General features: G+C 41.2%; 1 protein-coding gene across 1 annotated transcript in view; it reads right to left on the reverse strand.

Moving 5' to 3' along the window:
• Nucleotides 1–5810: 5810 nt before the first annotated feature.
• Nucleotides 5811–25588, reverse strand: part of DIP2B (disco interacting protein 2 homolog B) — a 196210-nt gene continuing 176432 nt past the window's right edge. Inside the window, exons 29-39 of the mRNA XM_048487433.1 lie at nt 24683–24794; nt 22995–23104; nt 21936–22066; nt 18858–19026; nt 17349–17519; nt 16722–16783; nt 14762–14819; nt 13143–13217; nt 12316–12493; nt 11151–11274; nt 5811–9476 (exon numbers count right to left, since the gene is read on the reverse strand). Of these exons, the coding sequence (XP_048343390.1) occupies nt 9224–9476; nt 11151–11274; nt 12316–12493; nt 13143–13217; nt 14762–14819; nt 16722–16783; nt 17349–17519; nt 18858–19026; nt 21936–22066; nt 22995–23104; nt 24683–24794 (1443 nt within the window). The 3' untranslated portion in view covers nt 5811–9223. The remainder of the gene's footprint in view (nt 9477–11150; nt 11275–12315; nt 12494–13142; nt 13218–14761; nt 14820–16721; nt 16784–17348; nt 17520–18857; nt 19027–21935; nt 22067–22994; nt 23105–24682; nt 24795–25588) is intronic.

Below are 25588 nucleotides of genomic sequence, written 5' to 3' on the forward strand. Positions count from 1 at the left end.
GAAGTAGTCACGGACGCCCAAAAGTCTGTATTATTACTACGTAGTAAATTTGTTTTTCCCCAGGTAGATCGAGAGAAACGTGTCTAGTTATTTCTCCCACTTTTGGGGGGCACAGCTAACCTAATATTAATCTAATAGGCAAAGGAAGCCTATATGAAGGTCAGTACCTTGATCATCCAATGAGTTTCAAGGTTGAATATTGGGTTCTTCCTTGGCCTAGGACTAGGTTAAACCCACTACATGAGCTCTGCTGTGTACGTAATTACGCTGTATGTATGCTGTAGGAAACATGACATCTACGGTAGTAGTAGCAGCAGCATTGTGTTGGTCCTACATAGGTGTCACACTCATTTTCTTGGCAATAAGTTCATGGTAGATGCCTTTTTAGGCACCCTATATTTCGGAAGCCATCTACAAACTCTTAGAATAAAAAAATGTGTGTTATGTGTGGTCAGCTTGCCTCCAGCTTACAGCTACCCTATGAAGTAATGACTTCCAAAACTCCTATAATTAATAACATTGCTCAGGTCTTGCAAACTGAGGGGGGAAAGTTCTGCTTTACAATAATGACATTGCTTCTTCCTAACATAAATTAGTTATAATAATTAAATCCTATCAGTGTTGGATTGATACCAACTTTGAGCCAGTCTTCTCCAGCCTTGAGCCAGTCAATACCACGTCCTAAACTAGTTCACAAGGTTGGGATGGGGGGAGATTTCACATGTGTTCAACCTAGATCTCATTGGATGGGGGGGAGATAAATGCAATCACCTGTTTACAGAAACATCCTAAAAATAAATAACAGTCGGAGTGCAAAATATATGTCATCCATAGTCTAGTCAGTTTAAGTTACCGAAGGGTAAAAAGCTGTGAAAAGAATTATTTTCTAGTGGCAACTATCCCATGAATTGGTTCTGGTGGGTTTTCCGGGCTGTGTAGATGTGGTCTGGTGGACCTTGTTTCTAACATTTCACCTGCATCTGTGGCTGGCATCTTCAGAGGTGTATCACAGAGGGAAGTCTGTTACACACTCTGTCCAGAGAGAAGGAAATGTTTGGGGTATATATATATTCCATATCCCAGGGTGGGGAACCAATCAGCCTGGAAAGCCCACCAGAACCAGTTGAATCCGGCCATGAAAGCCTTTGACAATACATCAATCAGTAATTGTTTGGGTGGAACTTGTTATGCAAAGATGTGGTTGATAGTATTGTATTGTATCCCATAAATGTTGATCTTAAAAGATCTAGAAAGTACAAGAGCCTAAAATGTGCCACTTCTTTTCCTGGGGGCAGAAGCCTGAAGCAGAATAAGTATTGCTGTTTGGATCTGTGAAACAAATAGTTTATTTTGAGTAGCAAAGGAGTCTGCATGTGTCTGAAAATGCATAAACCAGAATGACCAGACAGAGCACTCAGCATGGAGACTTTTTGCTACCAGGAGCAATACTTGGTAGCAAATACGTAGAGTTGTCCTCTATGGGTTCGGAGGGAGCAGCAGTAGGATTGGTTTGGACTGTCAGAGTGCCATGCTGAAAGACTGCACTATTAGTGGACATAGCCGGAAAGCTCTGAGAAAATGTTTCTTTTATGGGTAGGGTTAAAACAACAACTGTTCTTGTTGCCCAGTACACTTGGACCAATGCAGAAGCCACACAGGAGCAGCAGCAGTGTGGCGAAGCGATAGGTTAAGAGCCCTCGTGGTATCTAATCTGAGGAACCCAGTTTGATACCCCTCTCCTCCGCTTCTGTCACTTTGAGCTGTGTGTGGAGGCTTATCTGGGGAATTCAGATTAGCCTGTACACTCCCACACACGCCAGCTGGGTGACTTTGGGCTAGTCACAGCTGTTCGGAGCTCTCTCAGCCCCACCCATCTCACAGGGTGTTTGTTGTGAGCGGGGAAGGGCAAGTAGATTGTAAGCCCCTTTGAGTCTCCTATAGGAGAGAAAGGTGGGATATAAATCCAAACTCCTCCTCTTCTTCTTCTGTGGAAAATATTTTATCACAGTCCCTGCTCTGTTCTTGCTTTTGGATTACATTGATAACTGCAGTCTCATTCATATATACAGTAAATAAATCAAGCAAAAATATTGTGCATGGAATTCAGCATTTTCAAATGTATTTGAACTTTGTGCAAATAAATCGAATTACTAATATAAAGCAGTGTTTTCAATATATATTTAACATCCTTCTTCCCACTATGAAATAGCTTATTTTCATGCAAGGCTTTTTGCTGTGCTGGCTTAGCAGCTGGTCTACCCCCAACCCCAGTACTAATTTGGCTGCTGCAGTAAATCTTAGGACTGGAAGATAAGTTACATTCAAGTAAAACTGTGTGGTCCTGAGGCTTTATTGCCTTTGATAAGAAGACCCAGGTTTTTGCTGAGTGTTTAATACTGTATAGACTTACAGAAATACTCTCCATCCTGAAGAGATGCATATGTACACAGGGACTAGAAATGTGCTCTGCAGAAAAGCCAGAGTGCTAGTCATATTCCTTCCACGATCCCATTATCTTCAACACTAGGAAACTATTGTGGATAGTTGCACAACCAGAACATATCCATTAATCAGTCCTATCAGATGCTTTCAGAAGGGAGAGGCAAATACCTTCCATTCAGATACAGGCTTTATCTTTGTGGCTTGAGCCCTCATACTGAAGCACACCAGCTATTTAACAGCTAACCAGCAGGTTCTGTTAGCTGTCTCTTCATTTTATCAGGTACATGTGACAGGAGTGGAAACCTGTTTCAGTGCCTGCCCCTGTGCTGTGGAATGGTCTTTCTATAGAAAAGAAGAGTTTGGATTAATGCCTTGCCTTCCTCACCTGTAAGGAGTCTCAAAGTGGCTTACAAACTCCTTCCTTTCCTCTCCACACAACAGACACCTTGTGAGGTAGGTGGGACAGAGAGAGTTCTGAGAGAACTGTGACTTCACTAGCCCAAGATCACCCAGCAGACTTCATGTGTAGGACCAGGGAAACAAGTCCAGTTCACCAGTTAAGAGTCCACTGCTCATGTGGAGGAGTAGGGAATCAAACCTGGCTCTCTAGATTAGAGGTTCGCATGTCTTGTTTTTTGTCTTTGCAAGGAGTGCAAAATTTGTAATTTCAGCAGGCATTGTGTTAATCGAGGAGCTGATTATTTGGGCTTACCAGATTTTGTTGAAATATTGTAATTATATTTGATTATACGTTGTCATGTATATAGAGTGATTTTATGGGTTTTTATAATCTGCGCTGAATGGAAATTTTAAATAGATTATTAGCATGTGAAGCCTTAGTTATAGAAGACTATTAATTGAGCTCTATTTGAACTATGATTTGCAAACAGGCAAAAACTATGCACTCCATCCCACAAAAAAATTAGAATTTCATAGCTATATACAATGCAGCATACAGCCTCATTACCAGTACACACATTGCTGTCACTAACAACAGTGGTAGCAATCAGAGGCTGAGCCTCCCTCCCTGATGCTGAACATCAGCAGCGAAAGCATACACAGGGAGAAAAGCTAGTGGCCCTTACTGTTAGTTGCATATACAATATTTGACATCTTCCCTTGCTCAGATGCTGATACTACATATCCTTTATATCTTGACCACTGTAGAATTGTATTCTGGTTGAAAATTATTGCTATTTGCATTTTATGGTTTGATGTGGTTTATCTAAAAAAATTACATCCTGCCTTTCTATTTATTAAGTATCCAGGTACATGAAATTACAAAATAAAAGCGCAGCAGCACTAAAACCAACACTATATATGCATACAAATACCATTAGTAATACTTCTTCCTGTCAAATTGACCAAAAAAGTGATGTACTTCCTCTTTGATGCACACCTTAACGTGACAAGGGGGCTTGTGTGTGTCAGTGGAGCTGAGAGCGATAGTATAAGGAGTTTAGACTCTGTCAAGAAGCTAAACTAGCAGAGTCACTCAAAGTGAATGGTCACAATAGAGACACCAGGATAAAATGCATCCACTTCCTTCAGGGATCAATGGGCACATCAGCAAAAGAGAACAGAGTTCCAGTGGTGATTGGGATGGAGGAATCCTTGAAGGGTAGCTACTGGATAGCAGCAGCAGTAGAATGAGACAGTTGCAGAGGATCTATCATAGACAACAGCAGTGCCAACTCATCCAACCATGGTTAGTATACGTGGAAGAAGGCAATGGGTAAACTACATCTAATCATCTTTCACCTCAAAAACCCAATGATGAGACAATCCAAAATGAAAAAGGTATCATGCCAGAAGATCCCACCCCCACCCCCCAGTTTGGATAGTGCTCAATCAGCTCCTGGAGAAGAGTTGAGGACAATTACCAATAGCACTATTCTAAACGATGCAACCGGACTATAGCCAAAAGCACATTCAGTGGTTGATGTGAATGGATGCAAAGGGAAAGCCCAAAGCTGTTTGACACATCACTCTCTTATTTTTTTACAAATAAATATCCTGATAGGTGCAAAACAATATTTATTATTTTCTTTCCATATCTATGCATAGCTGCCACCAGGAATTTAATTAGAAACCCCTTTTTATTTCCCCCTAGTGTGTTCCAGCCAGCGCTTGTCGTCTTAACCACTCCTTGAATTCTCTTCAATCCAAATTTTTTCACAAGATAACTGGACTCCCAAATTGCATGCCCAATGCAGCTCTTTGTCTGGAGTTAGGTCAAAACTCCTTGGAATCAGCCGCTTGGCTGAGGACTTTTAGATTCTGGCTGCGAATTCACTTTCTCTCAGACTGTAATTCCCTGGTCCACCGTCTGCTCTCTGGCACCCATTCAAACCCCTGGTTTTCCATAATTGAAGAAAAAATGGCCTCTATTGGACTGTCAGTGGATTCACTTTGCCCTTTGTTCTATTCAGAAGCTTATAGGAAATTAAAAGGTCAACTATTGGATAGAGAGTTCTCTACCCTAATCACCGCAGCCAAGAAAATGTGCTCCCCCCTGTATTTTTCTCTCCCATTTGAATGGGGCCACTTGGCACACTACCTGTATTGGTTAATAAACCCTGTTCAAAGGAGAGCCATAATGCTCACCAGGTTTAATGTTATGCCTTCTGCCTTGTTACATGGCAGATTTAATAAGCAAGATAAGGCTAAAAGATTGTACCCATGTAATGATGGCTCAGTTGAATCTCTGGCCCACCAATTACTACACTGTCTCAGATTCAAGGAAATCAGATCCAAGTATGTGAATCTTACTCCTTTACATTTACCCCATCTCCCCGATTTAATTAGATTACACTACTTGTTGGACAACCCTGATCTTTCTCTCTGTACGATAGTGGCAGACTTTCTCCTGGAAATTACTAAACGCCAGTAGATTTCCTCCCACCTGTATTGTATATGCTTTTTAATCTGTTTTAATCTGTTTTTTATTACTGTTGTACTGTTGTCTATGCCAATAAAGGCTTGCTTCTGAATCCAGCGCTTGTCGTCCGTGTCAGGTAGTCCTGCTGTTTGTTTGGGGCAGGGCGAAGGGTGTCAGTGTGGCTTGCTTTTTGGGATGGCCATGTCAGGGGAGGGTGAGGTATAAGTTTTATTACATGAAAATGAATAAATGGACTGTTGTAGTCCATTTGGAATTGTAGTTCATGAACACCTGGAGGGCCTGAGTTTGACACCTATGCTCTAGTGCAGTGGTGGCAAACCTTTGGCACTCCAGATGTTATGGACTAAAGGGATAGAAATCTATCCCTTTAGCATCAACATACTGGATCTGGGAAAAAAAACACTTATAATCTCCAGATTCAGGGGATTTTTACCATGGGAAAAGGGATGAAGAACTAAGGAAGCAGTCAGGCATCATTATTTATTAACATAAGACAAAGGAGACACAATCAATGCGTTAATGGAACACTGTCCAGCCAGATGTTAATTTTTTTAAAAAAGTATATCTAAAACCTAATTTCAAATAAATAAAAAAACTTTATACATAATTACAGTGCTGTAATTTGAATTTGACAATGGTAAACGTGTTGACATTAACAAGGGGGAGGGAATGCCTTCGGGGCTAAATAAATGTATCTATTGTTTTTTACAACCACCTCTCCAGCATAGTAAAGCATGATCATCATTCTTAACTATACAGTTGACTAAAATCAGTAAATGAACAGGGCTGGTGTAATAGGTACAATAATAAACATAACAAACAAGAATGGAAAGGCTGTGAAAATAAGATGGAAAAGACATCTTTGTTGCATGTTCATGGTAAATGGATTCACAGGCTAACAGATGCTCCCAACTGCTGCATAACAACACACACTCTTTAAAATCTAGTACACTTAGGTTCAGCATCACCTGAGCCAATATAGAAATTACCCCCCAAAACTGGGCTTGAGAATTGACTCCACCCCTTTGGATTCATAAAAAAAACTACCAGTCTGTTTAGTTATGTGGGAAATGGAGGGGTCAGCTAGCTCTAAGCAGGTCCCATAGCAAAACCTACACACCTTCCCTGAATTCCATTCGAAAGTTGCAATATCTCATATGCTGATGGAACACATGAAGCAATATACCCAAAACCACACAGAGCAAATCAGCATCACAGATCAAGGAAAAAACGACACTGATTTGACAGTCATTCCTTTGGAATCTCAGCCATTTTGTGTAAGCTACCTGAAAGCAAAGAATTGTGCAGCGTTTAGGAGGTCCCAAGCCCAAAGAGTACAACTGAAACTCCCAGCACATTAATCACGAAGGATTCTGGAAAGATAGCACTTTGTATTCAAGGTCACACATTAACCTGGGAAAGAAAGTCATGCTTAACAATGGAATTATGGGAGAAAGTTGTATTCAGTAGTATCCCCCATCCTCGAATAATAGAACACAAGTCTTCCAGACTGAAAGATCACAAATGTCACTCTCTGACTTGCACACAAGAAGTTCTGTCAGACGACATCTGGGGAGATGTGTAAAGGGGTGCAGTGTTGGGAAAGTGTCATAAAGGTGGGGAAACAATCTGCATCTTGGCAGAGGAGTGCATTTATTTTCAATTCAGTAGAAAGACGTTAAAGTGGTTTATTATAAAAATTTGATAATAGCCAAAACTGCAGTTAAAGATCAGGGCTGAGTGCTCAGTATATGCTGAAGCCCTTGGTACTATTCTCCTCACATGCCAAATTCCAGCAACTGCTATATCTTGTTTTCCTGCTCAGTGCAGATGATGCCTTAAAACTATCAGCATGGAAGGGTTTTCACCTAGATAGCAGCACTGCACTATGGAAATACTGATAACACAAAATATTCAGAGTCCTCTCTAAAAGAGCCAATAGTTAGTAGTTCAACAGTTCAAAGTGATGGCCCTTCCTTCCATCCCATCCTAGTTTTGCTGTATCTCTTTGTTTCAGGATATATTTCATCACTGTTACGCGTGACTGAAGAAGATAATCTTAAATATATTTGCTGACACATTTAAACACTTTCCATCAAAGTATCTATATGTCAGGCCACTAAAAAAAACTTTGAAAGTTTGCACAGAAAAGTTTTCAAGTATACTTATGGAATTTAGGGAAAGCTGTCAGTGCTGCACTTAATACAGCTGCTGTAGTTGGGGGTTTAATCCAAGTTTATAATTATATCTCTTTTAAAAATGTCTAAAAACATTGACTTTGTTACAGGGTGGGTGTAAACCGATATTATTAAAATATCCTAACTATTTACACAATAGACCACAAATGGCTCAAATAGAATTGTTACCGCTTCTGGCATCCACTTGCAGTGTTTTCTTAAACAATGTAAAGGGAAGGGAGAGAAAAAGAACGAAAGAGTACAATGGGGGAGGGGGAGAGTGAGCTAAAACAAAAGGATGAAATCTTCCTTCACCTGCCAAGTCCAATGGGGACAGAAGGCTACAAACCATCTCCAGACAATGGTCATTTCAGCACATTTTAAGGCATCTGCTGTTTTTCTTTTCCCATAGGTACTTTGAAGACTGGAACCTGATCAGCTGCTTTTTAACCACATCCCGAGAGGTATTTCCCCACCCTTTCAGCAGAATTGCACTGTCCCTGCTCTGAAGACATTCTGTAACTGTTCTCACTTTGCAGTAACAAGTTCCACCCAGATACTAGGGAAGGCATCAAGAAAACTGCAGGGTTTTTTCCAGTTTAAATTAAAGTCTCTCTCTGTGCATTTGCATCTGTAAGTGGGCACAAAGAATCATGATGGGGAAGATAAGCAGGGAATCCTGACTCAGAAAATGAATTGAGTGGTTCTGGTTATATGGAGTTCTGCGTACACACCATTTTATGACAGCGTTGAGCAGAGGCTGTACAGGTTACATTAAACAGTCCAGAGTTGCAACTGGTTTTTCTTTGTGATTCCGATGTTTTTAAAGCATATGGATTTTAGCCTCTTCTAGAAATATGTGCACTGAAAATATAGGCTTCTACATGCTATGATATACTCTGGTCAACAATAAAACAAAACAGAGTGGACAACCTATTTTAAGTTCTGCATTTCTTACATTAGTTGCCTAATTTAAAAAAAAAGTTTGAGAGCTTTAACCAAGCCCTTAAATGGCATCTACCGCACATGTCACCATCATTTGAGCCAGTCATCTAAATAAATGAATTATGCATATTATTATTTACATATTTAAAATATAGGCAAAATCCTTTTTTAAAATTTAAGAAATATCTATATGAATAAGTAATTCTTCCATTCAGTGGGTTATTGGATTTTGTCATGGCACAATTTTAAGTACGTGGTATGACCCTGTATTAATGGTACATTACAGGATGAAGCTAACGTACAACTGCAAAGCACACTGTTTTGTTGGGGAACGAGCAGAATTTGTGTGACCTTTTTCTTAACAGTTTGTTATCTTAACTAAATAACACCCCCCCTCCATAGAATCCTAAAACAGTATTAGAAAAAATACAAATATATACAATGGATGAAAAAAATTAACACTACAGTAAAGGCCTTAGTAATGCATTGTTTTCTCATGCAGGTCAAACTTTCCACTGTGTAAATCGAATGTCCTGCAATACCAATACAAACTTCCTTTGCCAAGCTGCCATCTTTTCTTCCTTGATCTGTCTGCCTTGCATACAATCCAGGATGCGACGGTGGAAAGCAACAGGATAGTAGAGTCCAGCTTCACAGCAATCTTTACTAATTTTCCAACCAGCTTTTGCTTCGTTTCCATAGCCGTCCCTGATCCCTGCAAAGTCCGTAATCATTGCTGTCACCTTCCAGCTCAAAATTACATGTTGTATGCTACATAGATGGGGTCCAGCTGGTCAGCTAAGAAGCTGTCACGGAGATGCATGCGTTGCTTCTCTCCTCTGGAATTGATGGGAATCACTCCAGGATCCACCACCACCACAACTCCCACTATCAGATAATGTTCTTCCAGAACTACATTGGTAACCAAAGGAACCAGATCAAGGGCCTCTTGCTCACAGCCACATAGCTCCACAACCACGACAAGTAAGTTGGTCCATGTGAAGACAGCACTGAGAGAAAAGATGGACAGTGTTTAGGTATCTTTACGTTATACAACATTCTTGATCTCCTCATTAGCTAGGTAATTGCTATAAGGGATTATGAAGCAAATGCCAGTTAAACTATTTTAAGGTTATTTTATATAGCCTACATATGTTTGCCTCAATGATTCATGCTCAGTTTTTTGCTACTTCCCATAATACTCTGATAATATTTGAACTTGAGTGTCCTTAAGGGAAGGGCTGATCACACAATTCCTTCCCATTGAAGTGGTGCTCATTCATTGCTCTCCCAAATGATTCCACAGATTCAAATGTTAGGACAGTATCATGTGTCAGAGCCACAAAGGGAGTCACAAGAACACCATTTGTGGTACAGAAGGATTAGCTTCCAGTGTCTTGTACAGCCCTGGGGAATTTATGGACATTCTTCTCTTATATATATACAGATCTATGCATCTTCCCTTCCACCATTGCATCAGTATTTCCATCTGTGGGTGGTGCAAACGCAATGTACCTGCACTTAAACACTAGAATGTATGACTTTTTAAATTTTAGAAAGCGGATCCTGGCAAGCTTCTTCCTAACTCAAGCGCTTTAAGTCTCCAATACACATTCTTACTGGAATGATATTTATGAATCATGTATCGTCCTTTCTTAATCTTAGCTTTAATATTCATCATCATCTTCATTAACCTTTTATTGGCATAAATAAAAGAATAAATACAAGGGTTAAAAGAAGTTAAAAGGTAGTCAGATAGAGTCTGAATCGAACCTGCAGAGCCAGCAGCAGAAATTTTTGCGCCGTCAAAAGATCTCTGTGGGCATCGGTCACAGAGCAAGTGGAAAGTCCTGGCCTTATCCGATAAGACGCAGTTCTCAATGTGAAGATCAATATACTGTCTTCTGAGTGGGGTGTATAGATCTCAGTCTAAAAGGACGTGTTTGCCTATTTCAATGGCCTTCCGGGGAAGGGGCATGTTCTTTTATGATAGGGGGTCCGATGAAACCTGCCTTTTAGGACCGCCGAGGAAAGCGCATTCAGTTGGGCCAGCATTAAAATACATCTAAGATAAGGTGAAGGTAGGTTAGTAAAATATGCCGGTAGGCTCCTGTTGGGAGGGGGAGGATTAAAACCCTCGGGTAGAACATCTATTCATGTAGTGGGGGAATAATAACTGAATTTCTGCATCAATTAGCCTTTGTGACAGGAAGCTAAGATTAGGAAATGACGGTACATGATTCATAAATATGGTTTTTAGACTGATGGTTTTGTGTGCATCCAGAGATCCAAACTTTATGTAGTAAGAACAGAGACGGCCCAACATCATTTGGTGGGTGTAATTTCAAATCTGAAGGCCACACATCACATTTCTTAGATATACATCTACAATGATGAAGTATGAACATGACTAACTGCTGCTTAAGCACAAATATATCAATTAATGTGTACTTGTGAGAATCAGAAATTGCTTCTGTTTATTGACTGTACACTTGGCTTCAAAAATAGGTTATCACTGTATAATATGTAAAATGGCCTAACATGCATACTGATGAAAAAACCCAACAGATAAATTACTTTGCTCATTCGACTAGACTACAACCTTGTTTTGAGTGCTAGCACTTTAGCTTAGCACTGCCATGGTTTCACAGTTAGGGGAACGGACAATATTTCAGTTACCATACCATTCAGCAATGCTTCTGTGTGTCCGAGAAACTGAGGTCTCAATGTCAATTGGATGATAACGCAACCCTCGTAGTTCCAGAGTTTCATCAAGTGCCCCAACGATATATAGTGCATCATGGCGTTCTGGAGAGGGAAATTAAAAGTTACAGTTACAAATTGTTCAAACTGGAGTTGGTAAACAGCAGCAGCTATGGAAGCAGAAATGCACTTATTCTGAAAGCTCAATTAGTATAAATGAAAGTAGATTCACTCTCTCTCTTTTTAGATCAGATATATCAGTGATGGCGAACCTTTTCGAGACCAAGTGCCCAAATTGCAACCCAAAACCCACTTATTTATCGCAAAGCGCCAACACGGCAATTTAACCTGAATACTGAGGTTTTAGTTTAGAAAAAATGGTTGGCTCCGAGGCGTGCGTTACTCAGGAGTAAGCTGGATGGTAGTCGTTGGCTTTGCTTTGAAGCAACCATGCAACTCTTCGAATGGGTGAATCACGACCCTAGGAGGGTTTACTCAGAAGCAAGCCCCATTGCCAGCAACCAAGCTTACTCCCAGGTAAAGGATCGCGCTTTAGTTCTTCGCATGAAAATCAGTGGGGTTTAACAGCGCTTAACAGGGTTACCTATACTGCTTCCCCAAAACTAGGTCTTAAGTTTAATGCTAATAATCGAGCCCAGCAGCCCAGGCCAGCTTAGATGTGTGTGTGGGGGGGGGGGGGGGAGTGATTCCCGCCCACATGACAAACTCTGCGCGTGCCCACAAAGAGGGCTCTGAGTGCCACCCCTGGCACCTGTGCCATAGGTTCGCCACCACTGAGATATATTAACAAGAAATTAATCCATTATTTCTGCAGCAGTTTGTCTTAAAATTCCTGGACAGGAAACTTTTATTACATTACTCTATTATATTGAGAACCACCAATTCAGAATCTTTAAAAAGGGCCATGCTTACTGTCTCCAGAAAGAAAGAAGCAAATTGTTTATGAATAAATCATTTATTAAAACATTTGTGCCCCGCTTCCAGGTATGAGTACCTTCAAAGCCACACACATCATTACAACGCACTCAGTTCATAGCATTTGTCCTGAAGTTGCCTGAACACTCAACATCGTTATGAGATGTTGCAAACCCTCCCTACAGAAAGGAAGAGGCATGTTTGCCTTACCTCCACTGGCAGCTGTGAGTTCTGTTCGGCGAACAAAGCCAAGGTACCCAGTTCGTGCCCACAAAGTATGGGCAGCATCACCAAAGCTCAGGCGGGTGTTGAAATGATCTGCTTGGAGGGTTTCATTATCATATATTGTGTAGTAACCACTGGCAGTGTGGGGACTATTCACCCAGATCTGTGAAGGCGATAAGCACAGGATTTAGATTGACAATGCAATTGTTTCCTGTTCTTTAGTCAGCAGACCAATCATGGGCCTCTTACAATAAAAAAAGCTCATTTTTTTAAAGAATTCTAACTTGGCAATAACTAAAAAAAGGTGCAGCCTTTAAGAAGCATCTTCACTCAGACTAGATGCATTTTTCTAAAAGGTATTTGCTTGTTACCCGACATATAGGGCTGCCAGCTCCGGGGTGGGAGATACCTGGAGATTTTGGGGTTGGAGTCTGAGGAGGGCAGGGTTTGGGGAGGGATTTCAATGGTGTAAAATGCCAGACTGCCCAGTTTCCAAAGCAACCATCTTCTCTAGGTGAATGGATCTATGTTGCCTGGAGTAGTAGTAGTAGTGGGAGATCTCCAGCCACCTCCAAGAGGTTGGACCCCTACCTATCTCACCCTTACCTATGCCATCTCATCATCAGAACTGCTGTGGACCATCAGAACTGCTGTGGCAGTCAGGATATCTTTCAAGCATCCCAACAATGAAATATGGTAATCCGGCACAGAGAAGTCCTCCAGTGCTAGACTTGTTGAATCAAATGGGAACTGGGCAAGACTGGTCTAAGCCAGATCCACACCTGCAAAACATAAGCCACAGCAACACGTACCTCTCCAAGGTGAGAATCTCCAACAGGTCCTTTCGTCTCAGGATTGACAATGATCACTTTGACCCCAGGCAGTATCTAAGAGAGGGAGCAGTAGAATAGACCATTCTTACGCTGGCAAACCCAATATAAACATTTGGTGCATTTTAATAACAAGACAACAGCTTAAAAACGGCTTGCCTATGAAATCACTGCTTGCAGTGGTACCACAGGATTGAACATGACTGAAGGGGAAACTTTTCCTTACTAATAACAAGACATTATTTCCAACTGTCAGATCTGGTTTCAGGGGTTTCAAATCAGCTCAATTAATTTCCACAATAATGCATCAATTTTTATGAGCTTTATATGCCTGCTCATGAAATAAATATGTACTGACAACTAGAATTCATCTCTGAAACCAACTGACTGAAGTGCAAAATATGTATACAAGATCTGCTTAGAAACACTACTTCACACAGCCGTGCCATATGATCTGTAGCTGCCAACTCAGCTTCGCCATGAAGTACAGATTCAATAAGGAGTTTTTTAAACAAGCCATGTATGTATAATGTCAATGCTTCTAAATAGGTGCTGCTCTCATTTATACATTTTAAAATACAACTCTGTTGTGTCAAACTCACGGCCCTCCAGAAGTTATGGACTACAGTTCCCATCATCCCCTGCCAGCATGGGGGATGATGGGAACTGTAGTCCATAACATCTGGAGGGCCGCGAGTTTGACACCTCTATCTTAGATGTACCTAAAAACATAATGTGTCAAGTAGCCATGAGAAGGTAACTTCAGTTTTAAACAACAATATGAGAAATAGCTCTGAGTTGCTATAAAGAGCCATCTACATAGCTATTTCGCTTTAAAGCCTGAATTAATCAAGCTGTCCTCCTAAGTTTCTCATCAGAGCCAATTCCCAGTTTTGGAAGGGGGAGGGCAGCAAGATGGCCTCGGGGGGCCCCTTCTAGCTCAAGAACACAGAGTCCCTCCCTCAATAATGGAGAGTTGTGTGTCTCCCTCACAAAATGAGAGCTTTGCTTCCTTGGGAGCCTCTCCCACAGGAAAACGGAAGATCACCCCAGAGGAAAGCAAAAGCTTCTCTTGTAGGAATGGCATCCAGGGAAGCAACAAAGCATTGCTTTTGCACTCCTTTTAGCCCTGCTAGTGCTAACTGCTGATCTCAAAGGTACTGTTCTCTGTGCACTCACTCCCCTCCAGACACCACCAATGTTGAAAAGATAAAGCAAGCAACCAGTGGCTACTTCTAGGTGCTGCTATAGCCTGTGCATCTGTTTGCCCAAATGAGGCAACACTGCTCTCTCATCTTCCTCAAGGCACCTACAGTGGCAAAAGCAATGGCGGAACTGGCCTCTCTCTTTGGGACATATACAGCAATTCCTACCTTTGAAATTGGGAGGGGTAGAAAAGGAGCAGCTAACCACTACATCAAGAGAAATGGGATTGCTTGGGGAGTAGCAATGTCTCCAATCTGTTGCAATGTGGTAGCAAAACAAGGTCCCCAAGATGATGACCAATAATTTCTAGTTTCTGCTGTTGGCCTTGCTTCTTTTCAATGATAGAAGGGTGTCTGGTTGTACACAAGACATTTCTCAAACGAATGTAACCTTACCTTGCCTGACTCAGAAAGCAGCAGGCTCTGGGGAGCACCTCTTTCAACTAGCCGGACTCTGGAAAAAGAATCACATATTATGAGAAAAAAAGTAAGTACTTGAATCTTCAGAATGAGTATTAAAAGATAAAAGGCCAATATTTTGAACCATCTAACTATATTTCAGTGCATTTTTAAAAGTTGTTAAAAGTGTTCTTTCAGTTCACATTAAATTCTGCCACTTTCAAAAAAATGACAGGGAGAGAGAGTCATCAAAACTGACTATTCAACCAGCCAGAGGCATAGTCCTTTCTGCTAGTAACTGAAAAATGATTAATTAGTAAAATACCATCATTGGCTCTCTTCTGGGAATATATCACAGTGGGTAGATGTTTGTGGCAGTAGAAAAGACCTTAAAGACTGACAAAATTTCTGGCAGGGTGTGAGCTTTCATGAGTTCGAAGAAGTGATTCATGACAGCTCATACCCTGCCAGAAATTTTGTAAAGGCTTTAAGGTGCTACTGAATTCTTGTTCTTTTCTACTGGCTCTCTTGTAAGCAACAATTGGGATACCTTGGATTCTGAATTACTTCATTGCTCCTTTTTGTTTAGTTGTAGTACTGGACAATAATTATAGTTCTTTGGTAGAGAAGGAGCAGTTTCTTCTATTTGTGATGTTAACTACTAGGCCTGTGTAGCTGCCAGAAAGCAAGGATCAGGCAATCGCTTGGCTCAGGGAGGAGAATGCTACAATAGCACACAGAGTCTGCAAAGGAATTTTTCTTGTCCTTCCCATTCTGTGACATGTCTCACCCATCCTTTTCCAGACCCTAGATCTCCCAGACACCACTTGGCATCATGCTAAATATGACATAATTATATAAAAAGCTACATGGTTACTGACCAGCCCAGTTAGACTTTAGAAAAGAACAGACTGATTTGAATACATTAATCATCCACATATCAAGTGATCTACAGACCTTGCTGGATTTTCCCCACCTTGCAGTCTACAAAACTCCCACCCCCCAATTTGTTCTGTGTGGACTTATGTGGATCTCAGAACCAGCATGTAAGCAAAGTGGGTGGTGCTCTTGGCACAGGCAATCAGTGCACTTTGCCACTCCCTCTCCTGAAGACTTAAATGCCCTTTCTCAAGCTACATGGTTAGATAGATGCCAACATATTTTGTTCACTTTGTTTCATTGTGCAAGATTCGCCAAGATCAGAATGACCCAACCCATCATTACTCCACTTCTATACAATCATTTAACTGATGCCCTTAGGATTTCCTTAATCTTAGATAATCTTGAGCCTCACCTTTGTGAAAACGTAGCAAAATACCTCTTAAAGATTATAGATGTAACCCTAGATGGGTACTAAGCATTAGACTGCTAGCATCATAACAACAATAATGTTGGTTACACTAACCATTTGCTACTGATATACAATGCCTACCTCTGCCAGTAACCTATAGGTTCACAGTCATCCAAAGTCAAACAACTTGTGGGTGACTTATAGAAAGATGTCGTAGTTCTACTATCGGTTGCCAGAGGGTGTAACAATTGAATCCTGTGGCAACCTACTAAAGTCAGACCAATTATCCATCCATCCATCTCCCTGTCTCCTTTCCTTTACCTTTTACTTAATGCCACCCCAACAAACCCTGTGTTTTACAGTAAAACTTTTAATATTGTATGTTACTATGATATCTAGGCTCTGCTAATAAGTCTTCAGTCTGGTCTGCAAAGAAGTATGTAAGAATGGCAGTTTTGATGAGTCCATTTGGACTACACTATTGATAAGAGTCTGAACTATAAATATTACACATGGGACTATCACTTTGTGTATATGTTTGACATATTTATCTGTTTTTATGTTTTATTGTAACATGGAATGCCAATAAAGGCTTGAATTATAATAATATTTTGTTCACAAACTTCAATCAGTGAAGAGTAATAACAACAATAAAAGTAATCATACCTGTCATGTCTCAAGGACTTCAGATCTACATATACTGTGGTGGGATCAGGCCCTGAGGTTCCCTAAAAACATTGAACAGACATTTTTAAGTATGTATATTTTTTGCTTCTACTATAATAAAAGGTAAACAGTTAAAGGTCTTGAGGGGGGAAATGCAAGCTAGGTTGTCAAGTGCTCAGTTATCAAGTGCTCAGCGTGACAGATCACATAACTCCTGCAAAGGCACATATTAAGAGAATGATTTCTATGGAGATGGCAAGGATACTTATTAACGTACACTCCTGGGAGAATTTCTATCATGCCAGACTAGGAACACAGTTTCCTTTTTCTCAGTGCACAGGGGCACGAACAAGAGGGAGTTAGGGACCCTTCTCATAATGGTCTCTGCAGACCTTTTTTATGGCATCAAAAACACTGGAAGATTGGAATGAAGAAGGGATAAATGAGCACAACTCTGCTGATGGAAGGAGAACGGGCAAGCCGCATGCAGCCCACTGTCTTGTGTGGTTATGAATCCACATGAGTCCTATGATCCAGATCAACCAGTTCTCAACAGAGCACTCTGGAGATCAGCATTCAAAAACCTTCAAAGTCATAACATTGGCTGCGTGTGCAGGTTCAGAATACCTGTAAACAGATTGCTACGTTGACTCTTGATCCAAAGGTGGTGCTGACTGCACGAGATGACAAGCCAATGTCTTTGAAGAGCTTGGAGAAGGAGTGAGTAAGAGCCACCCGTGGACGTTCCTCTGCTACCACTACGCAAGTCCGAACACCTGACAGATTAATGCCTCTTGACTGCCAGTGCACAGAAATCAAACATGTTGGGGGGAAAAAGACTTTAACAAACAAGCAAGGATAATGTTCCATAATCTTGCATTCAGGCTCAAGGAGCATTACTGCAAGGCATTACTAGGTATTTCATGATGGCAGGATTTCCCCTATTCACTCTTAGGATATCATGGGCATTATGTACCAGTTTAGCATGCATGATTACAAAGGCCAATCAGGAACAAAAGCATCAGTCATCTTTGCATATCATCTCTAGTACTCGGGGTCCTTACTGAAAGAATCAAGTGTTATCAGCCCTTCATGACGGAGGAAATATTGTGGAAAGTCAAAAGGACAAAGAGTGCATCCAAAAAGTCAGATCAGTATGTACACGAGGGCTGTTGAGTAATCATTAAAACAATATATATATATATGTTTGTGCGAACTGCAAGATATTAATCTGGTCACACTGACCCAGCCAAAGAAAGAATTCTAACAATGGGACCCAGTGACTCATCCTTCCCATCTCTCCACTAACAAAACTTCTGTTGACATCAAAGAGCCTCAGGCTGATTTTCATAACAGAAAATCTTGTTAACAAGCAAATAATTGGTTGCTGTGATTTTGCCACCCCCTACCCCACCTCTTAAGAAGCATATTTTAGTGAATGGAATGGCCAGAACAGATATCAATCTTGTACCAGGGTTAATGTGCAGGCAGCAGCCATTATTTTCAAACAGCAGGCCACTCCCTGAATTCTGTGGAACTGTGTGTACTTTCTGAGATGTTGTATTTAAAATTCCCCACTCAGACATTCTTAGTGGGTTAAAAAGAGTTTGTAAAAATCAGTGAACTGGATTCTACCAGTTCTGTTCTGCTGGTATTGGCATGTTCCACTGTCGCAAGAGACTCCTCTGCTAGTGAAAGATCCTGTTGCATCAGTGGAAGCCTCCTTGTGTTGGAGGAATATGTTGGCACCAGCAAAACAGACTGGAATGGGAGGGGGAATGCTTCCAACTGAATACAAAGTTTTTCAGTCTAAAAAGCAACACACTCTTTTGCAGTTAATCTATCCAAAATACGGTGTCTTTTGGAGTAATGAATCATTCCTCATCAAAATGAACAGGACATTATGATGAAGAGAAAAATTTCAAATGCAGCTTGGATACTTGGGAGTTTAAAAGTTCTTGCTATTTCCCTAAGTTTTATTTAAACAGAATCTAAGGAGGGAACACACTTCATTGACGTAGCCCCCAGCCTGTTATTCCAATGTCCCCTCCCAGCCCCTCTTGCGTAGCCCCCAGCCCGTCATTCCAATGTCCTCTCCCTGTCCAGCAACATACAAAATAAACTTCAGCTTCTTACCTTTAATACATCAACTTGATTCCCTAGCCCCTTGGTACACATGTCCATGACTGAATAGGAACAGAAAGTGTCCCGTATTTTGTACTGGCTAACAGTGGAGAGCCATAGGAAAAGGTTGGATTCCAACTCCATAGGAGGAATTAATATGGACTGGTGACCAGAATACACACTGTCAGAAGAGATCAGACAGACTAGGTGTTAATTATCAGAACTGGATGGGTTCCACTAATTCTGTGCAGACTAAAGGTAATCTACAACCCTGCTTTTTTGTTTTCTAATAATTTTGTTGATTTTTTTAACAAAACTAACATGGGAAGGTAGACATTAGTGAACCAGTCACTCTATACAACTAAGATAACATAGGTAATAGCTACAAATAACTAATTTGACTTCCCACCCAAATCCCACTGTCAAAATTATCCCTCATATAGTAATTTTTTCAATAACATCAAAACTAAAAAGCTTTATAGTCTTAAAAATGATTTGAACCAAGTTCAATTTAAAAAATACAGACATAGCTATAATACAACCTTGTTATAGCCTTATCTCTTAGTTCTCAAAATTGAAGGCTTTTATACAATATTTTTCCTTTTCTCCTAGGTCATCTCTTCCAGTAAATTATATAGTTGAAACTGCCATCTAACATTCCTCCATTACCTTTAATATTTACCTTTAATATTTACCCATTTTAATCTATTTCACCCATTTTCTCTTACATTTCACAAATTCAAAAGCAAGATATTTTATTGTATTGTCGAAGGCTTTCACGGCTGGAATCACTTGGGTGCTGTGTGGTTTCCGGGCTGTATGGCCGTGTTCTAGCAGCATTCTCTCCTGACGTTTCGCCTGCATCTGTGGCTGGCATGATCCTCTGAAGATGCCAGCCACAGATGCAGGCGAAACGTCAGGAGAATGCTGCTAGAACACGACCATACAGCCTGGAAACCACACAGCATCCAAGATATTTTATTGTTATTGTTCTTCTTGTAGAATTCATTGGCATTTGCTGTAGTGGTGATTCTTTGTTGCTGTCCTTTGTATGTAAGCAAAAGACCTTCCCATTTAAGCAATGTAAATCTTATCTGTTTCTTCTTTAGAGCATCAGTCAAGAAAACATAATCCTTGCAAGACTCTCACTGGTATTTCTCTCATTACTATAACCTCTTTATCTTTACTGAACAATGATTTTCGATAGGCCTCTAAGAACCAATCAACAAAATCTTTTGCATAGAAGATGACAATGTCTCTGCTCAGTCCATGAGATTTTGGATTTTTTAAATCTTTGCAGTCAATCTTCCCCTTCCATCTTCATGAATTTGGCTAGTACTGAGGATATTTTCAGCTTCACAATGAAGTACAGATTCAATAAGGATTCTGTTCTGCTACCCTCCCCAGTCTTAACACCTTCTCCCTGGCTTGGAATTCAAGTCAAAGAATGGCTTGCTCATGTACCTTAAGTTCCAGTTGTACATAGTTAGCACATTTTTTTCAGATATTTGACCTCCTCCTTTTGATATCTTTAAGTCTTCTTCCTCCTGTACAATTTTTTAAAGCTCACTTCATTTCTTTAAACTCCTTCAATAATTCAGCCATCATTGTTGGGATATTTCCCAACTCCTCGCTTGAGATATTTCCAATACAATTTTTATACAGTCTATAAAGAGATTCTGTACATTGGCAAACACAGCCTTCATATTACTGGCAATCTCTATGACCGCTGAAGAGTCAACCAAGCCTTTCCTTGTTGAAGCTATTCTCACTAATGGCCACTAGATGACACTGTGCAATGATCATCCACAGTCAACAGTAGTCTGTCCCTAGATCTGCTCTAGCCCTGCTTTATTATTCAATGATGCCTCAAGGCAGCCTTTCTTTTCCAGTCTTGGTTTGGCAGTCTGCCAGCTCGAGAAACGGTCAGGTCAGTTTTATAACACAGCTGTAAAACACCTATCACCCTTCAATGCCTCCAGTTCATATATTCTCTCTTAATTCAGCCTCTCTGTCTCTTTGGTTTATTTTTTCAAGTTCCACTTTGAAGATGGCGCAGGACAGCAATTCCCGAACTTTCTCTGGGACATATAATTCCAGCCTGCGGTTCTAAAGGGATGCCTCTCCAGACAAGGGATGCCTCTCCAGACAAGGAAAGAGTCAGCAAAATGCCACACTTGCTCCTGGGACAATATCCCCTGAAGGGAAGCATGCGGTAACTCAAACCGCTGTGACTAGCTGGGATGGGAGAAGTTGGAGCATGAGCAGTTGCCATCATCTCCCAGCTGGAGCCCTCGTCCTCCTCCTTTTAGGAAGGATTACTTCTAAGTTGGGTGACAAACTTCTCGTTTATGGATTGAAGAAAAAAAAGAGATTTTAAAAGAGAAGCCCAAAGTGCTGTCAAGAAGTTTAGAAAGAATGAGAAGATCTCCCTAAAAGGTATGGAAACTTAGAACCCTGCTTTTGTAACAGTGATTCACTTCCCCACTCATCCCTGGACAGAGATATATGTCAGCAGCCTAAATGAATTCTGTGCATTCTGGCAATCTACTTTAATTCCATTTTTATCCCATCCTACCCTAGTCAAAGGCCAGCTCAGAGGGGTTCACATCATAAATATAAACTTCACAATTCAATATACAAGCACAAGTTAATATAATATTATAAAACGATTAAAGAAACTCAGTCCATTAAATAGACAAATTGCCTTACAAATATATTGACGTTTGGTGCCCTATCATTCCTTATCCTACTTTTCAATGGGGATTTCATAAATCCAGCTACATTCCTGTAGCTCACCCATCCATTTTCAGCTTATTCAGTAATGTACAGATATAAAGCCTTTGATGATCTTAACAATTGAAGGGGAAATGGAAATGCTAGCTATTTGAACAATGAAACTGGCCTTGCTCTTAGGCAGACCATGGATCCCTAGGTCACGTAAACTGGAATGACTTTGTGTAGAAAGGCTCCAATGCCAAAACCTGCCATCAGGCCTTTTCATCAATGCAGTCTTAATTCAAACCAGTCAGCGTCTACTTTTTTTATTTAATAACCCAGCAGTTCTTCTAATAACATCTTGGCTCTGACCTGCAAAGGCACCAGAGTGCAAAACCCAGACCACAGTAGGGATCTAAACAGATGGCGATCTGCCGCGTGGAGTATAGTTCACATTGCAGCTTTATGGCTCTGCAAAGGGCACTGACTGCTGCATGGGACATCTGGAAAGAGACAGACAGGCAGACAGTCAGGGTACTGATTCTCAGAAGCAAAAGAGGTAGAACATGATAAATACAGCCCTAAGCCCACTTCAAAATATGTGATGTTGGCATTTAAAAATGGTTTCGCTGGATATCATGGCTAGCCCAGAATGCCTTCTTAAGTAGACATCTGTGATGCCTTCTTTGAGGAAGTTATCAAGACCCACAGGCTTTTTGCCATCTCCACTCTCACAACCTCTTGGTCAAACAAGGATTGCTGTCTTCTTCCTACCAACACCTGCATAGGAAAATGGAGCACACAGCAATCAAGATTGTCCAGTCCCAGCTGAGCGCTCAAACCATTAAACTACTGCTGCTTCTGCAACTGGAGGCCTTTTACCTAGGCTAGTGGCAGCCTATCTTACAAGTAGGTGTACCACAAGTGTAGTCCATAGTCTGATATATTGTGGTTCTAGGGTGCACCACAGTACTCACTATTAAAATCTTTGCAAGCCTGTAGACCACCCTCCCAAATCTCGCATGCCAAATACACATGGGAAGGCCCTTCTACTCCTGTGCACAAATTCCTACAAAGTTAGCAGTACTGCAGGTAGTTTAGCTATAGTCTGATTTAAGTTAACCTACTGGGAACACTTTGATAATTACTCCCAACTGTCTGCTCAAGAATGGTTGTTGTATATTTTTGCTATCACAGAACCCAAAGTTGTGGAAATTCTGAGTTCGTTTCTGAGCACAAAGTTTCATATACGCAGAAAAGCCAATTTGCACTCTGAACAGTGTGCTCATATGCATTACTGCCGGTATGTGGTTTTAAGAAAGCTGGTGTTTATATGAACAGGCACATTCTCATTTGGAAGCAAAAACCAAGAATAATTCTGACCTACAAAATGGACCTACAAAATGTTGGCTAGGTGAGATGCTACCGTACCTTTACTCCTGTAAGCATCCCAGTTGTGGAAACACTGAAATCCAGATATGCCAACATTTCTGGGGTTGGTGGCTTGTAGACCTGAGGTAGGCGCTTCCTGGGCAAGTCATCTGGAACAGGTAAGAGGAGGGTGTTTTTTTAATGAGATGCTGAAAAATCAGCTTCTCTAAAGAGCAAAGCAAAGAGGTATGTTGGCATGCAATGGAAATATGAGCTCAGTCTGATAACTCTCTTCCCATAGGTCTTTCTTCAACAGAGAAAGGCTTCTTTCGATGGGGGTATTTCATTGTTGAAGGAAAACTTGGAAGGAAGGAGTTCTCGGAACCAACTTTAGCAGAAGGAAGATGTTGCACAGAAGACCCTCCCTCCAAGGTTGAGTGGCCTTGGGAGTCCTGGACCTTCCAGTGTTCCAGACAAGGGAAAACTGTCATTAGCACTCACTCCCCGCTTTTTGAAGTACATTCTTTGCCACAGAAAAAGTTAAGGTTAGCTGTATCATAAGGTAACTCAACACTGAAGAGCCTTTTAGGGCATCATTGACGAGGAAGAAGAGAAGAGTTTGGATTTATATCCCCCTTTCTCTCCTGCAGGAGACTCAAAGGGGCTTTCAATCTCCTTGCCCTTCCCTCCTCACAACAAACGCCCTGTGAGGTAGGTGGGGCTGAGAGAGCTCCGAGAAGCTATGACTAGCCCAAGGTCACCCAGCTGGTGTGTGTGGGAGTGTACAGGCTAATCTGAATTCCCCAGATAAGCCTCCACAGCTCAGGCAGCAGCTGGGAATCAAACCTGGTTCCTCCAGATTAGATACACGAGCTCTTAACCTCCTACGCCACTGCACCTTATGGTAATAACTTTAATTCTACCCAGCCCATGCCTGTGAATGCTGCACTCCCCCTTGTCTGAGATTTAGACTATTCATTTTCACCCCAAATAAAAGCTGAGTCACCCAGGAAAGCCGGACATGAAGGATGTCAATTCAATCACTGCCCAAGGCAGTATATCCGTTTGTTTTAAGTTCACCCACAGCCACATAGAGACTCTCAGCAGCCCCTGCTTCCAGCCCAACTTCAAACCAGTCATATAAAAAGGGCTCTTTTGCCTAGCGATTTGGGCACCCTTGCGAACTGAGAGTGGACACTCTTTGGGACTCTCTCTCCCACACAATCTCAATGAACCTCAAAACACAAGATCTCCCCTCTTGTCAGGCAGGAAAAAGGATATTTTATATTTCCCCTTTTGTTCCCGCTTAGACTGCAATAACCCCTATCCCCTGATGGCATCTTTACAGTGGATTAGATGGTGCACTAGACTCCTCTGGGTGTGTACAACACTATGCCAGGCCAACTGCTTAGCTTTTTAAAATTTTATCTCTCCACTGTTCTTTATGCTATTATCCCTTTTGCTCTAGATGAAAGGGTATGACCTAAACATCCTTTTCTGCTTTCCATTTTTGGGAAGCGTGACAGCAAGTTTGATCCATGTGTACACAGGCCAAAAGTTCCTGAATGGACACAAGTTCATAAGTCCGTGCAGGAAGGTTGTATCCCTGCACTAGGAGCTGATTGTAAGATCCAGCTGTACACAATGCAGGGTAGTGATATTTTTTTCCAGACAGAATGTCACAGCTGGTTCCCAGTCACATCTGTTCCAAAACTAGTCTGTCTGGGTAATGAGGTCAGTTCTGTTACCTGTGTCAATGATGGTTGGCCAGGTTTTCACATCGACAGCAGTTGCGGCCTCTCTGGATCTCAGTAGCCTCATCAAGGTCTGACTGGTGAGAATACAAGCAGCTTTGCTGACCTAAAACATATCAAAAAAGTGACTGCTGTCAGCAAATGAACAAGAAGGAATGAAATAAACACTAATATGAAATTCAGAGCTCACAGACAAAGGAATCTGGGTACATTTGGCTCAAATGGCCACACCATGACCAAGCACAATACTTTCTTAGTGCTCTAAAGTAATTTACATACATTATTTTGGAGCATCTTAACATAACCCTTCAAAATCAGTCCAGCGCTACCACCTCAGTATTATCAAGGGAGGTAGAGCCAAAAGACAGTTGTTTGCCTCATTCCATCTTGTGAGTCCACGGCCTAAAGAGAACTCAACAGAGACAATTCATGCCTCATCTCTGTGTATTTGGGGTTGTGGCTTTCTACTATGAAGGTTTCAAATTTACATGAACTGAATTGTTCAATTTAGACTTTAACCTGCAACATATTTTTGCCTGTGTGCTGCTCTCTGTTACAAGAATAGCAGCCTTCACACTATCACCCACCGAAGAGGCGCAGCTTCTTTACAGTGGAATGAAACCAATTTTTTTTCTCATATGACCAAGCACACAGCAAGGGTCCCACGACCAGGTGTGACCCTGTTACGGAAAAGGCCAACAAGCATGCAGCCAGACCTTGAAGCTATCAAGGCAAACAGTAGGAATGAAGAAACCTGTTTGCATTTTCTTTAACGTTCCGTCCACCACTAGACAGCACAGGTATATTTCAATCATGTTTTATTGCAATATTGAACAGGACAAATTGCAAACTGCAACATCCTGCTTATTAACACACTCAAAGTGTACAACTTGGTACTCA

Source organism: Sphaerodactylus townsendi, linkage group LG03, assembly GCF_021028975.2.
Source record: "Sphaerodactylus townsendi isolate TG3544 linkage group LG03, MPM_Stown_v2.3, whole genome shotgun sequence".
Taxonomy (NCBI): domain Eukaryota; kingdom Metazoa; phylum Chordata; class Lepidosauria; order Squamata; family Sphaerodactylidae; genus Sphaerodactylus; species Sphaerodactylus townsendi.